Source organism: Odontesthes bonariensis, chromosome 6, assembly GCF_027942865.1.
Source record: "Odontesthes bonariensis isolate fOdoBon6 chromosome 6, fOdoBon6.hap1, whole genome shotgun sequence".
Classification (NCBI taxonomy): Eukaryota; Metazoa; Chordata; class Actinopteri; order Atheriniformes; family Atherinopsidae; genus Odontesthes; species Odontesthes bonariensis.
The window spans coordinates 6652964-6674101 of NC_134511.1; the positions used below are offsets into that span (position 1 = coordinate 6652964).

Consider the following 21138-nt stretch of genomic DNA (forward strand, 5'->3'; position numbering starts at 1 on the left):
ATTAACGCAGGTTTTATAAAAATTATGAAACGCAGGTTTCATTTTATTGTAAAAGTCTGTTGCTCACAGGCTTTTATTTTGTAAAACGTCTGTTGCTGTCAGCTGCGGAACCGGATTGAAAGGCGGGTAAAAATGGGTAAAAACCTTTGCCAGAAATACATATAAACACATATAATCAGGGGCGGACTGGGGAGAAAAAGTGGCCTCTAAAACCATCTGTAAATTAACTCGTTATCTCGAATTAATTATCTCGTTATCACGAGAAAACGGATGGAATAAAATGTATGTATCTATGGCCGTTTAGGGCCTCATTTCCCCCATTGGGAGATGAATAAAGTATTTTTCTATTCTATTGTACTTTTGGTTCTTTTTTTGTGCCTGGTTGGACCTTAAAAAAATGTATCGCACACAAATGTATTGCTCGTTTTAGGGGTGAACAAAGTACCTCATGCTGAGATGTGTTGCTTTCAAAATAATGAGAAAAAGGACGTTTCTGCACAGAAGACGCATAATGCAGGCGAGCTTTTCAGCGGCAGTTAACAGCTGTGTTCTACTCATTGTAGTTTAAGTTGTTGTGATGTTAGGAAGGAGCAGCGACATGTATGCTGGACCGTCAGAGTGTACGTCAGAACCTGAAAGAATCCCAGCGAACGAGGTCAGTGTTTTGTGCTGAGGCTCCGGTGTGTGAAGACGTTCAGCATTTCACACATTCCTGATGAGGATTAGCAGCATTAACTTAGGCCCACGGCTGCATCCCTTTATTCAGACAGATTCATCAGAGTGACTGTTGGAATGTGCACTGAGCTCCTTGTAAAGGTGTGAGATAGAGCAGCTGTAAGAGTGGCCGAGAGACACTGCAAATACCAGACAGGGAACGTGAGAGAGAAGGGCGGGGGGTGATGGGCACGTGAGGAAAAAGGAAAGTCACGATCGGTGAGCTGATTAGTATTTGGTGTTAACACTTTTCATTGTTTAGTGTCTTTAATTATATTTTAATATCTTAAATCTAGGCCTGGGCAACGATTAAAATTTTTAATCTAATTAATCACATGATTTCCCTGATTAATCACGATTAATCACATTTTTACGCAAAATCCAAAAATGAATTCAAAAGTAGCGTATAGCTTTTAGCATTTAGTTTTATTTTAAATGTGCTGCCATATGAATGAAAGTGCCATAACATTTGTTGTGCAAACACACTTTTAACATCAGCATCTTTCTGTAGTTTTTATGTAGAAGCCTCGCTCCACTGTCTGTTTCCTTGAATGACTTGCTGCTATCAGTTGTGTGTTTTGCCTTCAAGTGATATTTTAGACTGGAACTACTACGCTGAGAAGACAATTCAACTTGGCAGTGTTTACAGATGACTTTGGTTCTGTCGACTCCGCCGTCTGGAAGAACTTTAAGATGAAAATGGCCGAGTAAAAGTTCCGTACCCTTCTCCATGTTTGGTGGATCCGCCGATTACTTTCTTTTCCTGTTCCACAGCAGACAGCAACAGACTTTTACAAAATAAAAGCCTGTGAGCAACAGACTTTTACAGTAATAAAATAAATAATAAAACCTGCGGTAATGCGAGATAAAATATTTGTTGGCATTAAATAGTCAATGAGTTAATGCGATAATAACGAGTTAACTCGTCCAGCCCTACTGACAAGACAAAAATGAAATCATCAGGGAAATCATGTGATTAATCGGATTAAAGATTTTAATCGTTGCCCAGCCCTACTTATTAGATATGAAATATTAGTCGTCTCCTTTCAAAACATGGTGCAGAGTTTGACGTGGGTGTGACTGTAACTGTAGAACAGCGGCTCATGGGTGAGGTGTTGTACCTGTAGCCCCCTGGTGGACAGGTTCCCCACAGACACCGCCAGCGTCAGGAAGCCCAGCAGGACCACACCTGTCTCCCCGCACTGCTCCCACGACCACACCCTCATCCTGATCCAACAAAGAAAGATTCAGTTACAGCCATCTTTCTGCATCAATGTCTCTCTACGTTTCTGCCTGTAGAGAAAAACAGCTGTCGTGATAACCGTCAGACGTGAAGCAGCCGTCCTCAGAACGGTGCAGACCATGTAGAACGTGGGCCACAAACCTACCTGTGTTTCTGAATGAAAGCAGTGAGTGACGAGTATTTAACAGAGACAGAACGGCACGAAGGGAAATATCATGACCACTAATGAGCTCCTGTGGCCAGGCGCTTGTGTGAGCTGTGGGCGAAAGCATACTGCCGAGACGTGTGGGTGTTTTGTTTTTCCAATTCCAAACCTCTCGGCTTCCAAACTCCCAGAAGGGTCTGAAGGTGGGTTTTTATTTCTTTTATATATACGGCATGAGAGAACACATTTGTGGTCATAAGATTTCCCTTTTGACTGCAGTGAAATCCCTCTCTGACAACATCTGTGGTTGTTTAGGGGGGATACCTGCAGAGCTGCTGTTGCTGTCTGTTCACCTTTGCAGAGAGAGGAGGCTGTTGGACAGGAAATCACATCAGAGCCCATCCAACATTCAAGAGAGCATAGTAGACACAAGACTTTTTCAGACAGCGTTGCTAAAAACAGTTCGACATTAACCCTAATCCCTGATAGGGGACATTTTTGTCCACTTGGGGTGTACTTTCTTCTCTAATTTTACATTGGAAATAGTGATACTCATCATATTTGGTCCAGTTGTGCATTTTTGACTATTTATTTTTATTTCAAACATACATCATTTACAATGCAATTTTTCATTGTGTAGAAAAAAAACTCCTCAATTTCTGTAAAGGGACATTTTTGGCGTTTAAAATTGGCGTTTACATCATATAAACCAGTATTTAAAGGGTTCAATTTTTGAAAATAATTGAAAACTTGACAGTTATGATCAGAACTGAAGTGGAATAAAAGATCTATAGAAAAAAAAGCGGAAAAAAATATTAACATATGATGTTGATGAAATAGTAATACTCATCATATTTGGTCCAGTTGTGCATTTTTGACTATTTTTTTTAACTTCAAACACACATCATATACAATACAATTTTTCATTGTGTAGAAAAAAAACCTCCTTAATTTCTGAAAAGGGACATTTTTGTCCCCTTTTAAAACTGGCGTTTTATAAAAAAATGGCGTTTTAAAAAAAACCTGGCGTTTAAAAAAAAACCCTGCCGTTTAAAAAAAACTGCCGTTTAAAAAAAAACCTGGCGTTTAAAAAAACCTGGCGTTTAAAAAAAAACCTGGCGTTTGAAAAAAACCTGGCGTTTAAAAAAAACCTGGCGTTTAAAAAAAAACTGGCGTTTAAAAAAAAATCTGGCGTTTAAAAAAAAACCTGGCGTTTAAAAAAAAACCTGGCGTTTAAAAAAACCTGGCGTTTAAAAAAAAACCTGGCGTTTAAAAAAACCTGGCGTTTAAAAAAAAACCTGGCGTTTGAAAAAAACCTGGCGTTTAAAAAAAACCTGGCGTTTAAAAAAAAACTGGCGTTTAAAAAAAAAACTGGCGTTTTAAAAAAAACCTGGCGTTTAAAAAAAAACCTGGCGTTTTTAAAAAAAAAAGGCGTTTTAAAAGGGGAAATTGGCGTTTACATCATAAAAAACAGCATTTAAAGGGTTAAATCTTTGAAAATAATTGAAAACTTGGTAGTTATGATCAGAACTGAAGTGGAATAAAAGATCTATGAAAAAAAACTGGAAAAAAAAAGTGGAAAAAAAAGTGGAAAAAGCGGAAAAAAATATTAACGTATGATGTTGATGAAACAGTGATACTCGTCATATTTGGTCCAGTTGTGCATTTTTTACTATTTTTTCCAATTCCAAACACACATCATATACAATGCAATTTTTCATTGTGTAGAAAAAAAACTCTTTAATTTCTGAAAAGGGACATTTTTGTCCCCTTTTAAAAGGGGAAATTGGCGTTTACATCATATAAAGCAGTATTTAAAGGGTTCATTCTTTTTAAATAATTGAAAACTTGGTAGTTATGATCATAACTGAAGTGGACTAAAAGATCTATGAAAAATAAAAAAAAGCGGAAAAAAAAATATTAACATATGATGTTTTAAGGTCGTTTTAAAAGAGGACAAAAATGTCCCCTTTCAGAAATTAAGTCGTTTTAAATCAGGTATGAGGGTTAAGACTCTCGCTACTGCCTTATGCCTTATCTACATTCGACTTGCATCACGTGAGAGTGTATAAGGTTTGTGTCTGAAAGATGTCCTGGATTACAGCATCAAGCGGATTCTACGGCTTGAATGTAGCCCGATGCATTCTGTCAGGTTTCCAGGCATGTCAAGGAAGCTTAGGCACAAAAAACCCCGACACGGCACATAAACGGTATGTTCTCAGAGCGTGCACGAGGCTGCAGGCCTTTGAACGTGCAGGCAGTCCCTGGCAGGCTGCCGCCGGAGGGTGGAAGGTGACGCAGACGGGCTGCTGAGAGGCCACAGGTGCCGGAGACGAGGTAGTTGGACGGTGGAGGGGCCCGTGTAAAAAGTCAATTAAGCCCCAACGTGCTGGAAGGATGAAGGTAAGTTTCCTTGGACTTTACACAGGTAGGCCTTTGTTTTGCTCCTCAGACTATAAGGAAACGTAGATGTCTGAATGTAAAGGCTGGCATGAACAGGCACAGACACACAGGAAAAGGAGGGTCCTTTAAGGAGTTTAGAGACTTAGCAGTTTTAAATGGTCCATCACTGCACACACACACTAAAAACCCTCAGTCGTGATCCAGCAGCACCGGCCAGCTTCTTCTTGTTAATGTGTAAGTTGTGTTTGTACCACCGAAGCCATTTATCTGTTACATTTAAACCTAACAGCTAATAACAGGTGACTAAAAATGCTGTTTCACATATAACTAAAGCACGTGGAATACTAGCGTTAGGCCACTGTCTATAAACTGAACCGATGAGCCAAGCTGCAGCAGGATTTTATGGAGAAGCCATTCAACATCTAAATGATAAAACATCTAAATACGAGGTGTCCATTCTCAGGGAAACACATATCTCTACAATCTATTCATTCTTGATTATGGACACTTGCTGTTCCCTGACAGTGTGCACAGATGAATTTGTGTATAGTTGTGATCTTTTAGCTGGATTTGTGTTGGTTTCTTCCGAACTTAAAGTCGTCAGCGTTGGTTTTATTTCCAAACAACTAAAATAATTAATTTGAAGAACCAAACTGCATTGGTCCACAGCACCAAATGTTACAGTTTTACAATAAACTCTAAACCAGAGATACTCATTGGCGGCTCGCACTCGCATAGTAGCTTATAACAATATGGTAACAATAACAATACATTTTTTCAAATAACACACAGCGAATACTGCACAGTATTAAGTATTTTTATTAAGTATTAATTAAGGCTTAATGGTGTTTCCTAAAGGGGGAACTGTTAAACCTGGCAACGCAGCCCGGTTAAACCACCTCACACTTGACCGCAGAGCACGCTAGCTCCTTTAGCCAGCGCGAGATGCAGGCAATGGACAATGGATCGGTTTTTGATTAAAAAAGGGCAAAAACCAGCACAAAAACCATGCTCATCCTGAATGTCTCACTATGATTACAACAACAAACTACAAATACAACATGAAGAAAGTCGAGGACATGCACGCCAGCTTCTGCTCGTCCCAGTATTAAGGTAAATGTGGTCTGAATTGAAAATTTATTGGCTATGTTGTTCCTTTTTTGTGGGATGTTTTATATGTAGAAATTCATATTTGCAAAAGGGGACTTTAGCATGACTTTAGAGTATCATTGCTCTAAAGAATTGTCTGTTAACTTTGTTTTTCTTAAGTTTAAACTCTTCCTGTGTCTAACAGACTTGTTTCTATATGATGATGTCCACTTTAAATCAGCCACAAACACTTAAAAGGTTGATGGAGTCCCGGCAGAATTATCTGTGAGTGTTTCTATGCTAGTTTTAGACAACATTTACTGTTTCTTACTTCTCTAACGTGCTCTGACGCACAAACGGTTCGGGTTGGGACATAGAGGTACGTGGTTGCTTTAAGAATTAATGCACCTGGTTGAGTCTTTCTGTTGCAGAAAACATGGTCGCACAGTTACAGAAGTGATTATATTGCATTTGTGTCTTCGCGTTTGGACTATTGTAATAGTTTGTTTTCATGTCTAAACAAGAAGGAGCCGTCTTGCCAGCAGTTACAGCAGAACTCTGACCCGCTCTAACAGGAGGACTCACTTAACCCCTGTTCTTAAAGCTCTTCATTGGCTGCCAGTTTCCTCTAGGGTCAATTTTAAAATGTTGGTTTTAACTTTCAGAGCATTGCATGGTCAGGCTCCAGCTTACATCAGTGACCTGATCCAGCCTTACACCCCAGCTGGGGACCTGAGGTCTGTGGATCAGAACCTACTGATGGTGCCGGACCAGAGGAGACCGATCCTTCCAGGCTGTTGCTCCCAGGCTTCGGAACCATCTTCCGCTCTCTCTGCGTTCAATAGAGTCTGTTGACGCCTTCAAAAGGCAACTTAAAGGGACACTGTGTAATATATTAAGTCATTTATTAGCTCAAATCAACATATTCATTTATAAATTAGTCCTCATTGGTGTAACATTATCTCTGTCAACAATCTCACTTATCCTCCTGAGTGAAGAATAACTTGTCTGTATCTACATAGAGCGGGCAAGCTCTATGGAGGCTGCCATGTCCTTCCGGTCTATGAAAAACGACGAAGTGCTGAGAGGGACATAAAGCACTTCGAATCGTGTTTTCCCCAACGCCAGGCCTGCAAGCGGAAATGACCTCATTTTGACGTCACGTTTGCACGCAGGTAAAAACGGAGCCAGTCTACGCCATTAGACATTCTCTGGTATAAACCAGCCTGAACGGCCTGCACTTTTGTTCCAATGGAAGACCATAGTTATGCCACGCCACAGGAGAAGGGATCCTCGTTGCCAAAAAAGCGAAAAAGAGAATCTTGACACATACCGCCTGCCGTAGTTCAACAAGTTACAACGCACATTTGAAAACGCGAGGCGCTAGAGACCAAATTCATTCGACTTTGCAAAATAAAATTGCACCACAAGATGGGGGAAGAAATTACACGGTGTCCCTTTAAGGCCTATTTATTTGTTCAGGTTTTTGCTTAATTGTCTTGGGGGCTGCTATGATTGTCACTGAGTTGCCTTTTAAACTTATACTTGTATGTACTTCCTAACTGTGTGTTTCTATTGTACCTGTAAAGCGCTTTGTGACCCTGTTCTGTGAAAGGCGCTGTACAACTAAAGCTTACTTACTTACTTACTTACATCTCACGTACTTTACAACCCGTCATGGATCGTGGACGTTGCTTTACAGAAAAAAAACTAAAAAGGGATGTGATGACACCTCAATATTTTACAAATAATCATGTGCTTTCTAAACTGAATTGAACACTGGAAAAAATCTAAGTCTTACCAAGTATATTTGTCTCATTTCTAGTCAAAATATCTCATTACACTTGATATAAGACACAACTGCCTAACAAGTGCTATTTCAGCCAGATATAGGGACTTGTTTTAATACAATACATCTGGAATATCTTGTTAAATGAAAAAGTCATGAAAACAAATTGTTTTGAGTTGGATTTCATATGAAACAAGCTTTTTTTGACATTTGAAGAGGTTTTTAAGCTAATTTCAAGATCACTTTTATCTCAAAAGTCCCAAATATCACATTTTATTTCAAGAAATCTGGACAAGCTGATTTTCACTAGTTCCATAGGCAGATTTTTTAGCTTCAATGTCTTGTATTTGTTGTTTTTCTTACTTATTTTTGGAGGGGCATTTTTTCCAGTGAAAGTACTTCGATTGAAATTCTTAAATCCTTTTTTTCATGCAGAAATTTAAAATAATCAAATATCGAAGCAAGATGTCAGAAAACGCTCCAAATCAGCAAAAAGTTAAAGAAGAAGAACGATTCCTTTTTGGACTTTCTGTTCACTTCTGAACACACGCATGCATTCACATCCAGGGACACATGGGGTTTATGGGAAAGAGCTCCTCGTACATCCCATCCTCAGGTCCAGTGAGGCAGCCTTGTTAAAATAAGCAAACAGCTCCTCCTTCCCTGTTTGCAGTCTGGCTTTCTCTGGCACTAAATATTGGTGACAGGTGTCTTAAAGCAGGCGCAGCAGCACCTGGACTTCATTATCCAACCAGACACAGCTGGAGCCCGGCCAGCTGCCAAACACACACACACTCACAGAGGAGACGGACACTCTGTCAGACACAGCTACACATGTGTAAACACTCAGCCAGTGGCGTGACTCAATGAGCACACACACACACAAAATGGCCTTTGTGCACGCTCATGCTTGAGCCCTGTGCACGTACAGGTATGCAGACGCCCTAACATAAATGCACACACACACCTTCTCTGACTGTGCCTTTTTTGTTGCTTACACACGTACATATTTGTGTGATTTTAACAGAAATGTGAGACTAAATTTCAGCCTAAAGCTTCAGCCCTTACCCTCACATGACCCACCGACCAGGACGACAAGCCACACTGGAAAAAAATCTAAGTCTTACCAAGTATATTTGTCTCATTTCTAGTCAAAATATCTCATTACACTTAATATAAGACACAACTGCCTAACAAGTACTATTTCAGCCAGATATAGGGACTTGTTGGAAGACAATACATCTGGAATATCTTGTTAAATGAAAAAGTCTTGAAAACAAATTGTTTTGAGTCACATATCATATGAAACAAGCTTTTTTTTTACATTTGAAGAGGTTTTTAAGCTAATTTCAAGATCACTTTTATCTCAAAAGTCCCAAATATTGCATCTTATTTCAAGAAATCTCTACAAGCCGATTTTCACTAGTTCCATTGGCAGATTTATTTGCTTATTTCAAGCAAAAACGTTTCGTATTTATTGTTTTTTTACTTTTCTTTTACTTAACATTCATCTGCACGTCCGGCACCCAAAGCGTGCGCTCGCTTTGCTGCAGCGTCCTCAGAAAAAAAAAAAAAACTAGACAATCGGTGTATTTCCATATGATGGATAAATAAACTCCAACATATAGAGCAGGCAGGCTGGGGATCGAAAAAGTTTTTACCGAACCATTTCAACAGAATTGTCAGCACCAGCAAAAATGCCCCTCCAAAAATAAGTAAGAAAAACAACAAATAAAATAACTTTTTGCTTGAAATAAGCAAACAAATCTGCCAATGGAACTAGTGAAAATTGGCTTCTCAAGATTTCTTGAAATAAGATGTGATATTTAGGACTATTGATCTTGAAATTAGCCTAAAAACCTCTTCAAATGAAAAAAAAAAGCTTGTTTCATATGAAATCCGACTCAAAACTATTTGTTTTCAAGACTTTTTCATTTAACAAGATATTCCAGATGTATTGTCTTCAAACAAGTCCCTATATCTGGCTGAAATAGTACTTGTTAGGCAGTTGTGTCTTATATTAAGTGTAATGAGATATTTTGACTAGAAATGAGACAAATATACTTGGTAAGACTTTGATTTTTTCCAGTGAGAAAATGACTCCATTTTTTTCCCGACACTTTGTCAAAAAAACCATTATGTTGTCCTCCCTGCAGTCCCCTCAGTTTGCCAGACTTCCGGTTTGTAGTAGCATGTAGACATCACTCTGTCCTCAGCCTGCATCATTACCCCACAGCGTTACCAACACTGCTCAAAAGTCAAAACTCTGGGACACCTTTGCTGTTTTGGTGCAAAGCTCTTTACTTTCACTGCAGCCCCGATATATACAATATAACCCCCGATTTTTTCTTAGGCATGTTCTGTGAATGTGACCTTTGACCCACCCCGTAGAACACGGAATCAAAAAGGGATGCAGCCTAATCTTGAGCCAGATGGTTCTCTTAACAAGACCAAAGTTATCTGCTGTTACCATCGATGTGAATAAGTCATCACCAGAGTCCAACGAGTCCCAAATATCACTTGCTAGCAAAACACACAGCTAATGCAGAGATCCACACTCCCCCTCAACAAAGGTGGACCACAGTTTAAAACTTATACTCTAAATTCAGGTCAATATGTCCTTCTGTTGGGCTTGAGTTCGCCATGATAAGCTTTCAGCATTTTTTTCTTTTAGCAAGTTAGTTCTGGGCAATATTTGTCAGGACAATTTGTTTTGGGGGTCTTTCGTGAATGAATATTAGGGCTGGGCAACAATTAAAATATTTAATCTAATTAATCACATGATTTCCCTGATTAATCGCGATTAATCGCATTTGTACGCAAAATCCAAAAATGAATCCAAAAGTAGTGTATAGCTTTTAGCATTTAGTTTTATTTTAAATGTGCTGCCATATGAATGAAAGTGCCATAACATTTGTTGTGCAAACACACTTTTAACATCAGCATCTTTCTGTAGTTTTTATGTAGAAGCCTCGCTCCACTGTCTGTTTCCTTGAATGACTTGCTGCTATCAGTTGTGTGTTTTGCCTTTAAGTGATATTTTAGACTGGAACTACTACGCTGAGAAGACAATTCAACTTGGCAGTGTTTACAGATGACTTTGGTTCTGTCGACTCCGCCGTCTGGAAGAACTTTAAAATGAAAATGGCCGAGTAAAAGTTCCGTACCCTTCTCCATGTTTGGTGGATCCGCCGATTACTTTCTTTTCCGGTTCTGCAGCAGACAGCAGCAGACTTTTACAAAATAAAAGCCTGTGAGCAACAGACTTTTACAAAATAAAATAAATAATAAAACTTGCGCTAATGCGCGATAAAATATTTATCAGCGTTAAATAATTAGCAAGTTAACGTGATAATAACGTGTTAAATCGCCCAGCCCTAATGAATATAGAATGTTTGTCTGCTCCTATGTTGATAGGAATATTTTAAAAATATCCATTTAAGGTGTTCTTAGAACATATACGATTATTTTTCAATTCATCCAGAGTTAACTGTGAACGATCATATATCAATATAATCTAAAATGTAATCTTAATATATATATATATAAATATATATATATGTCAGCTATTTAACATTAGTTATGTGCTATGCGTGGAGGTTTAAAACAGCTTTTAGCTAACAATGTAAACCACACGACTCATAATCTGGCATATGATTTTCTCAGGTGTCCAGCAACAAGCCTGCAAGCTGAAGTAAAAAAAGAGAAAATCTGAGAACACGCACTCAAATACACGCAAAGACCTTTACGCTTGTATGTACTGTATGAAAAAAAATGTTTCTTTATCTATATTAACTTCCATCAGGAAAAAAAAATAATAATCGAGATCACTTCTGGGTAAAAGTAATGGCGTTACACACATTTACTTTTGGCTTTACGTAACAAAACTAAGTGGAAATGTCTCAGGCAGGCTGACTTTCACTCATTCTTAATCAGGTTTTCACTGAAAGATTTGTTCGACCAAACATTAAACATTAATAATTTTAAATGAAAGTTGCATAAAAGCAGAAACAAACTAAAGACCTACAGAAACACACCCAAACTTTCCATCTCAAGACCTCTGCAGGTCTCTCTGGCTCACGCACATGCACACGCTCGTGCACACGCACTCGTGCACAGTCAGCCTGCTGCCTCCCTTGTCCAGACAGGGTCTTCCTCTTTCCTCTTTCCCTCTGCTGCCGTTTCCCAGCAGCCAGGCAAGGCAAGGCAAAGAGGACAAAAGTAAACACAGTCCCCTCGTCCTCCCCGTCTCCCCCTCCCTCAGCCCTGTGCCGTCCCCACGCTGACGGACCCCTGGGGCCCCTCGCCTCTCCGTCTTGTTTTTGTAGTGCTGGCAGCCTCGGCAGACAGACAGACAGCAGAAGTTTGTCCCCTGAGAGGCTGGATTGAAGCAGAGCGGTCAGACCGATATATCAAACCAATGCTGAACATTTATGATCCAACACTGAATTCCATCCAGGCACCGTTGAACACCTGTAATATGAATATCATGTGTCTTTAAATGAAGATTTCAAGGAGGCTTAGAACATGTTAGTGCTGAAATAATTGGTCGGTTATCAAATATAGTAAGCAGAGCACTTGATTTAGGTTCTGTCAGCCTGAGACAGATGGTGCATTTTGTGGATCAAACCATTTATTTACGATTTTCTTTTCAAATGAAAAAAAAAAAAAACACTGGAAAAAATGCCCCTCCAGAAATAAGTAAGAAAAACAACAAATACAAGAGTTTTTTTTTTTAAATAAGCAGAAGAATCTGCCAATGGAACTAGTGAAAATCGGCTTGTCAAGATTTCTTGATATAAGATGTGATATTTGGGACTTTTGAGATAAAAGTGATCTTGAAATTAGCTTAAAAACCTCTTCAAATGTAAAAAAAAAAAGCTTGTTTCATATGATATGTGACTCAAAACAATTTGTTTTCAAGACTTTTTCATTTAACAAGATATTCCAGATGTATCGTCTTCAAACAAGTCCCTATATCTGGCTGAAATAGAACTTGTTAGGCAGTTGTGTCTTATGTTAAGCGTAATGAGATATTTTGACTAGAAATGAGACAAATATACTTGGTAAGACTTTGATTTTTTCCAGTGAACATCTGTTGCAGCTCTTCAGTAGGTATCATAACAGTGGCCCAATCCCACTTCCTCTCATTGGCCCCATTGGCCCCACAACTTGGCTCTAACCCCTCCGTTTTGCATTCTGGCTGGTAGATAAGTGCCCCTTTTCTTTTGAGGATCAAGTTGTTGTGTCGTCTGACCATCCAAACGGGCCCCGACACCGTGCTGAAAGGCGAGATGACAACAGAAGAGGAAGAGGCCAAATGGTCAACCCCCAGCCGGGCGAGGCAGATGGTTCCTGTTTGTGGTTCTGATGGAGGTTTCTTCCTGTTAAAAGGGAGTTTATTCTATCAACCATTGCCTCGTGCACGCTCAGGATGGGCGAGTGGATAGAATCTGCTGCTTTCCTGAGCTAAACAACTTTCTTTTTGATTGGCTCTGTGTGAATTGGACTAATTTAGTATTGCAGGACTATGGTTCGATTGTGATTGATTTGAACTGGACTGTATCTTTGAGGTGGCCTGAGATGACATTTGTTGTGATTTGGCACTTTAGAGATAAACTTAAATAAATTTAAACGGTTGGAAAAACTTGGGAAAATTGGGATTGGACCATAGTGACAAGAGAGAATAGTGTGGGAAATGATGTGAATGGACACAGGATTTTGACTACTACAGTCATATAAATCTGTTAATTGTAGTGTTCGTGGATGAGGAAGTGATTTATAGAATAGAATAGAAAAATACTTTATTCATCCCCCATGGGGGAAATTCAAATTAGTCAAGTAGCTCAAAAAAATTATTAATATTTACAATGATTGTATATGAACAACAACAATAATAATACCAATTCTAATAAAAAATACTACTGCTAACTAATAATAATAAATGACTAAATAAAAAAATAAAAAAACTTTTTTGTTTTGTTTTTTAAATGAGCTACCAATTATACAGCTACCAATCTGAAGAAGATTGATTATTTCTATTATGTGAATATTACAGATGAAGATCTTTTCATCTTTTGATAGTAAGGTTGCAAAACTATTGTATTTTGGCTTCTAGATTCTGCTGAGGTTATCATAATTTCCTACAGTAAAATTTTGTTAACCCACCCTGAGGTTATTTCCCCTTATGGTAATGCAAATAAAGAACTTTATAGAGCACCTTCCATCAAAGTGCATGACAGAGAGAGAGCACAGTGTGATCATAAAGGAACCTGTGAGAATGTGAGCTGCTGCAGACCTTAAAAAGCTCTTTCTGAGGCCAACCTGACAATAGAGCATCACAGCAAGTCGATGTCACAAAGACGTGGACCAGAACCTCGGCAACCTCGAGTCACAGGATCATATGTCTCGTCGCCTTTCTAATGTGAATGTCAAACAAAAGAGCAGAATAAAATGAAGGAATGATCCTTACAACGAAGAACACGGTCACCAGGATACGGGGAGAACTGATCATACTGACGACTCGGTCTTAAAATGAATTTAAATCTAATCAGTCTTCAGTTATGGTTACCAGAGACGTAGGAAATATGGGTTTTTTTCACCTTAGATGGGTCATAACGGCCACAAAGTGACACCAAACGACTCCTAATTTCACAAGGGAGAACAACATCATCTCAAATACACACTGCACTGTTTAACTCTCATCCTCATGAGATATGCCCCCATTTTAATATGTTTATTACTCAAAAAGTGGCCTGTTTGAAATGATAAACGCAGGTACAGCTGCTCAAACGAGCCAGTTATAACCTTTCTTATTCTTAGTTGTAGCACGTTTATACTCACAGAGTTAAATCCAGTAACTACACTGGAAAAAATGTCCCTCCAAAAATAAGTTTAAAAAAAACAAATATTTTTGCTTGAAATAAGCAAAAAATCTGCCAATGGAACTAGTGAAAATCGGCTTGTCAAGATTTCTTGAAATAAGATGTGATATTTAGGACTTTTGAGTTAAAAGTGATCTTGAAATTAGCTTAAAAACCTCTTGAATGAAAAAAAAAGCTTGTTTCATATGATATGTGACTCAAAACAATTTGTTTTCAAGAGTTTTTCATTTAACAAGATATTCCAGATGTATTGTCTTCAAACAAGTCCCTATATCTGGCTGAAATGGTACTTGTTAGGCAGTTGTGTCTTATATTAAGTGTAATGAGATACTCAATGAGACAAATATACTTGGTAAGATTTAGATTTTTTCCAGTGTACCACTACCTCCCAGGTTGCATCGCACTTTGTTGTGTACACTGCTGTGGACCACAAATTCTGATTATAACTAATTGATGAGATGTTTAGATGAGTTTATCATATTTGACTGGACTTCAGCCCCACTGAGAGTGAGCTCCCAGCTCCCCTGCAGTCAGATAAAATAGATCAGTCTCACCTCTTTTTGTTCATAAGTTGTTACCATCACTTTCAGAGTCTCTATTTAAGACGTTACAGTCAGTAAATGAGTGTTTTCTGTAAACTAAAGGTAAGCTGTGCCTGCTCTTTCAGCCCGGACACTATGCGTTAATCAGAGGTGGGTAGTAACGAGTTACATTTACTTGAGTAAGTTTTTGAAAAAATTATACTTCTAGGAGTAGTTTTAAATCTCTATACTTTTTACTTTTACTTGAGTAGATGTGTGCAGCAGAAACTGTCCTCTTACTCCGCTACATTAGGCTACAATGAGCTGGTTACTTTTCTTCTTACCTCTTTGGTATTCTACGCCTCATTATTTTTATCCCCCCGCGTACGCCTCATTTTAATGTTTTATTCTGACAGAGAGAGAGACTTCCGCCAAAGGCTGTACCACCTGACTGTGTTCCACCAATCAGACGCAGCCGTGCAGTCTGGTCACGTGACCATACTCAATCTCAGCGGCGGGACGGGTTAGCTTTAGCATTAGCAGTCGTAGCAAACAAACAAAGAAACAGATGAAAAATGTCAGAACCAACGGTGGGAAATGAAGACGCAGACGAGGCCTCATACTGAAAGCATGTTTACCTTACAAAGAGTGAGAAACAGCAGCTACATTATGTGTCTTCTGTGTCAACCAAAACAAACGCACATTTCAGCAGACACTCAACATCTAACTTGAGGAAACATGTAGCGCTAAGTTTCCTAAACTCGTTTTTTCCCCATGGATAGGTGAATGTTTGTTTTTTAGGTTACATATGGGTTACATATGTTTTAAACATTTCCCAAGTCTCTTTTATTTTTTTATTGAAGTTCTTGAATTTACCTGGATTATTTTAATTTAAGCTATTTTGTAATTAATTAATTCATTTTAATTTATTTTATCAATTGGATGAACTCTAATTTGCCTAAAGATGATTATTTAGTATTTTTGTCTGTCTGATTGAATGCTTGTGTTAACAAATAAATCAGACGTTACTCAACAGTTACTCAGTACTTGAGTAGTTTTTTCACCGAGCACTTTTTTACTCTTACTCAAGTAATTATTTGGATGACTACTTTTTACTTTTACTTGAGTCATATTATTCTGAAGTAACAGTACTTTTACTTGAGTACAATTTTTGGCTGCTCTACCCACCTCTGGCGCTAGTACCACTAATACCTCCACTACATGGCACTCCCAAAGAAACTTCTTATATATATTCACTGCTAAGAACTTCCATTTTATTGCTTTGAAAAAAAGCAGATAAATAGATATCAACACTATGTTCCCATGAGACAAAAGACTAAACAAAATTCCAACCAGTCATCAGGAAACGGACTGTGTTGAAAGAGCTGCTCATCCCAACACTGACTAACAGCAAGCTGCCACACTGGAAAAAATGCCCCTCCAAAAATAAGTAAGAAAAACAACAAATATGAGACGTTTTTGCGTGAAATAAGCAAAAGAATCTGCCAATGGAACTAGTGAAAATTGGCTTGTCAAGATTTCTTGAAATAAGATGTGATATTTGGGACTTTTGAGATAAAAGTGATCTTGAAATTAGCTTAAAAACCTCTTCAAATGTAAAAAAAAAAGCTTGTTTCATGTGAAATCCGACTCAAAACAATTTGTTTTCAAGATATTCCAGATGTATTGTCTTCAAACAAGTCCCTATATCTGGCTGAAATAGTACTTGTTAGGCAGTTGTGTCTTATATTAAGTGTAATGAGATATTTTAACTAGAAATGAGACAAATATACTTGGTGATACTTTGATTTTTTCAAGTTCACAGAAGGTGCTGGACCGACCATCCGGAGCAAAGTGGTGTGCACAGGAGAGACAGATTTGAATATCAAAGACTCAACACAACAGGTGCATCAAGAGAGGTCACAGCTCAACAGGTGTTTTCTGTATGAGAGGCAATGTTCCAGAAAAAAGCTTTAAACTCAGAAAATCAGTCCCGAATGGAGGCTTGCAGTCGGTTAGGGTTAGCCGCTGCATACTTGAAATATCTTAATACTGGAAAACAGTGTGACACAACAGGGATTAGATGACTCCCAGTGTGTCAGTGTGTGTCTTCCAAAGCCGCAAAGCCCATATTGACTTTCAGAGGAGATTGCAGCGGTTGTGAGAGTCTTCTTGCCTCTGATTTTTTTTTTTTGCTATCGAGCCAAACTCTCAGCAGTGCAGACTGGAAAAGGGGGTCGGGGCTCTCCTCAGCCCCTTGTTCATGACAGAAGATCCAGCTGTGATGGATAAGAGACAGAGGAAGGATTCAGAGGATGAGTAAGCCAGGCTCTCTGAGAAGCTGAGGAGAGGTCAGAGGAGTTTAGTTGCCCCCCTGGGGCAAACAGAGGCTCAGTTAAATTGCTCACACTTGAACTCTGACCTATTTATTGACTCACTCTTCAGAACTGGATTTCCCAGGACCACAACCAGGCCAAGTTGTTGTCTGAATCAGCAACCCTCACAAAGAGGAAGGCTGATAACGGACGATGCTGCCGCTGCAAACAAAAACACACACTGCAGACTCACAAGTATTCAGGATAAAAACAGAAACTTTTACTGATTCACACACACTGCAGACTGACCGATGTCCTCACAAGTATTCAGGATAAAAACAGACACTTTTACTGTTTCACACACTGCATACTGACCGATGTCCTCACAAGTATTTGGGATAGAAACAGAAGACGAGCACTATGGGTAGTTATCGCACTTTTTTACCTTACCTTTTTTACCGTACCTTTTTTTCATACAAAACAACCACAGTTAGATTAACGCTGAAAATACCAAGCACATACGTTTCCATGGAGACCTGAAGAGATCGGTTGGAATGAAGGATTCAGCTCCTGTCCTGTGCTTTTCCCTCTCTAATAATAACTTCTGGCATATCACAGGGCTCAGTCTTTGGCCCCCTTCTGTTCTCTATCTCTCATTTAGTACTCGAATGTACCATTCTTACCCTGCTGAAACTCAGCTGTACGTGCTGATAAAATCCACAGATTTCCCAGCAGCTTTGCTAATCTCACGTGGCTGAAAATGTTCTTTAAATTCAGCGATCATAAGGTCAGAGGTCGTTGTGTTTGGTCTTCCAAATAATATTACACAGGGAGCGGAAATCCATGAGAAGCTTTTCGTTCTCAAGTCAAACATCTTCAGTCTTTTCAGGAAATCGGGTAATTTCTTTCAGCTGCTAACTTTCAAACTTTCTAACTTTCCTTTGTCTGTTCTCACCTCGGCTCCCGTAATTCACTCTACTTAAGCATCAGCGCGAGCTGTTTCCTCCGTCGTCTCTAGTTGGTTTAAAACTCTGCAGCTGGACTCGTTCATGCGACACACTTCGAAACCTTAAAACAGCCTTCTTCCCAAACACGTCTCAGATTCACTGACCTGGTATGTTCGCTCTCAACCTCTGAGATGTGCAGATAGTGCCCTGCGACTATTACCAGATCACACTTTGAGATAAAGCGAAATCCGGCCTTTTCCGTTGTAACTCTATCTCATGGAACTCTTTACCCACAAGCTAACTCCTTCCTTAATACTCTCCTTTTTGAGAAAGCCTTTGGCGGGATCTGATAGATTCATCATACATTTTAGTCTTCTTTTCTTGCAAACAACCATCTAATCTAACTGATCTTATCTCTTCTTGTAAAGCTCTTCGTAACATTGTTATTATTTTGTTTGCTGTAATTGAGCTACCTGCACACCGGAAAAAATGCCCCTCCAAAAATAAGTAAAAAAACAGCAAATACAAGACGTTTTTGCTTGAAATAAGCAAAAAATCTGCCAATGGAACTAGTGAAAATCGGCTTGTCCAGATTTCTTGAAATAAGATGTGATATTTAGGACTTTTGAGATAAAAGTGATCTTGAAATTAGCTTAAAAACCTCTTCAAATGTAAAAAAAAAGCTTGTTTCATATGAAATCCGACTCAAAACAATTTGTTTTCAAGACTTTTTCATTTAACAAGATATTCCAGATGTATTGTCTTCAAACAAGTCCCTATATCTGGCTGAAATTTCAGCCATATCTGCCCATATAAGACAATACTTAACAATACTTGTTAGGCAGTTGTGTCTTATATTAAGTGTAATGAGATATTTTGACTAGAAATGAGACAAATATATTTGGTAAGACTTTGATTTTTTTCCAGTGCAACGAGTCAGCTACGTTTCTGACCTGTATATATTCTGTTCTTTTGCTTATAATAAAATGCAGAATAAAAAATAAAACACAAGCAAGCCTTCCATCATATTCTACCCAACGCAGAGTTTAAAGACTGCTGGAGTTGGATACCTGAGCAGCTACCACAGACTCATTATGTTTAGTAATGATCCAAAGTGTGCCTACTCTTAGCAACAGCTAACAACTTAATAAGATGTCACATTTCCACACTGTTAAGACTGCGTTTGGTGCGTCTTGGAGCTGAAACTCAACAGAGAAAGATGTGTGGAGATTTTATCCTTGCAACTCTCTGCAGCAGTTTGGAGCCACAAAAAAACTAGAAATCTACAGTTTGACAAGTTGTGCTGGCACGAATGTGAGCCTCTACCTCACCAGTTTACACACACACACACACACACACACACACACACACACACACACGCACACACACACACACACACACACATATCTCCCAACAGCTGACAAGTTTCCAGACAGACTCGGGCCTCTCCAGGAATACACATGCATGCATGCCTGCACAAAAACACACACTCCTCTGAGAGAGAGTCAGCATTATTTTGTGGATTTGTTTTGGTCTGGTGCAAAACACAAGTCTCATTGGCTCTGGTGTGCCTCGTAAACACACACACACACACACACACACACACACACACACACACACAGAGCAGAGGCAAACCACAACAGCACATGTACAAAAAAAGCCAATTTGCACACTCACACACTGGACGAGAAATTACACAACTCACACAAACTGTAATGTAACATCCACCCAGTAAGCTTACAAATATTTACCCACTCACCTCGCCTGCAGCAGTCCAAGGGCGTCTCAGTCTGTGTTGAGGATGCCGCTCAGCGTGCGTGCATGTGTTTGTGTGTGTGCGCGTGGGACGTGTAAAGTGTGTGTTTCTCCCTGCCAGTGACAGCAGTGGTGTGTTTTTGGTGTGTTGGTGAGTGCTGCTGTCGCTGTGGAGTGAAGAGGGAGAGACAGAGAGAGGGAGGAAGAAAGAAAGAAAGTGAAGAAGGGAGGGAGGTAAGGTGTGCTCTCCCTGCATCCCTCTTCCTCCTCCTCCTCCTCCTCCCCGGCCAGCAGGAGCAGCAGAGTGGAAGCAGAGGGAGAAGGTGGGAGGATCAGAGGAGTAAAAGAAAGAAAAAAGAAAAGCTGAGCAGAGTGACTCTGGGTAGCTGCTCGGCTCCCTCAGTCAGCGAGTTTATCTGCATCTCAAGTCCACCGAAGCACTGGTGGATATTGTGTGTCCATCTTTTCTTATGAATCTCAGACACCAGACAGATTGGATACAGAAGGAAACTCCTCATTTCCCACAGTACCCTCTTCCCCTGGGTCCTCTGCCTCTAAACTGAGCTGAAACTTCTGGAATTGGATATTTTTGAAAGCTGATAATTTCTTCAGTTCTGCCAAATTAAATATTTTGCTCTTTCAATAACATTCGGTATACAGTCATGTAAGTACACTCCATGGGAACCTCTGAATTTGTCGACATATTTAAACATGGTAACCCTAGACCGATGGTCGCATGGAAAGGAAAATCCGACCTCTTTCAGTTCTTAAAATGAGGTACACTAAGCGCCATACGTCACGTTGCACATATTTATAACGTATTCAGCAAAAACTGAGCCAAATTTGCATAAATGTATGAAGCTGCGAGTGTACCAACAGTCCATGTTTTTTTTCAAAAATTACACAAAAGTTATTAAAGAAAAAAACGAAGACAAAATTCAGAAGCAGTGTGTCAAAAACTAAGTGAACCCTCACTGCTTCCATGGGAATTAACAGGTTATGTAGCAGCCAGGTGCTGCTGATCAATGCACTCAATAACTGAGCAGCTCTATAAAAGCAGAAGTTTTGCAGCATTCAGGTGTGTGTTAACACGATGCCAAGGAGGAAAGACATCAGCAATGATCTTAGAGAAGCAGCCCGTCCTTCTTGGAAGGGTTATAAGGCCGTTTCCAAACTATCTGGAGTCCATCGTTCTACAGAGAGAAAGATTATTCACAAGTGGAAAACATTCAGGACAGCTGTCAATCTTCCCAGGAGTGGACGTCCCAGCAAGGTCACCCCAAGGTCAGAAACCCAAGAGCTACATCTCAGACTCTGCAGGCCTCAGTCAGCA

The 21138-nt window shown here is 39.4% G+C and overlaps 1 protein-coding gene across 1 annotated transcript in view; it reads right to left on the reverse strand.

Moving 5' to 3' along the window:
- ttc16 (tetratricopeptide repeat domain 16) overlaps positions 1-19893 on the reverse strand; it is a 45659-nt gene extending 25766 nt beyond the window's left edge. The window contains exons 1-2 of the mRNA XM_075468909.1: positions 19810-19893; positions 1836-1941 (exon numbers count right to left, since the gene is read on the reverse strand). Coding sequence (XP_075325024.1) covers positions 1836-1940 — 105 coding nt within the window. The 5' untranslated portion in view covers position 1941; positions 19810-19893. The remainder of the gene's footprint in view (positions 1-1835; positions 1942-19809) is intronic.
- Positions 19894-21138: the final 1245 nt, after the last annotated feature.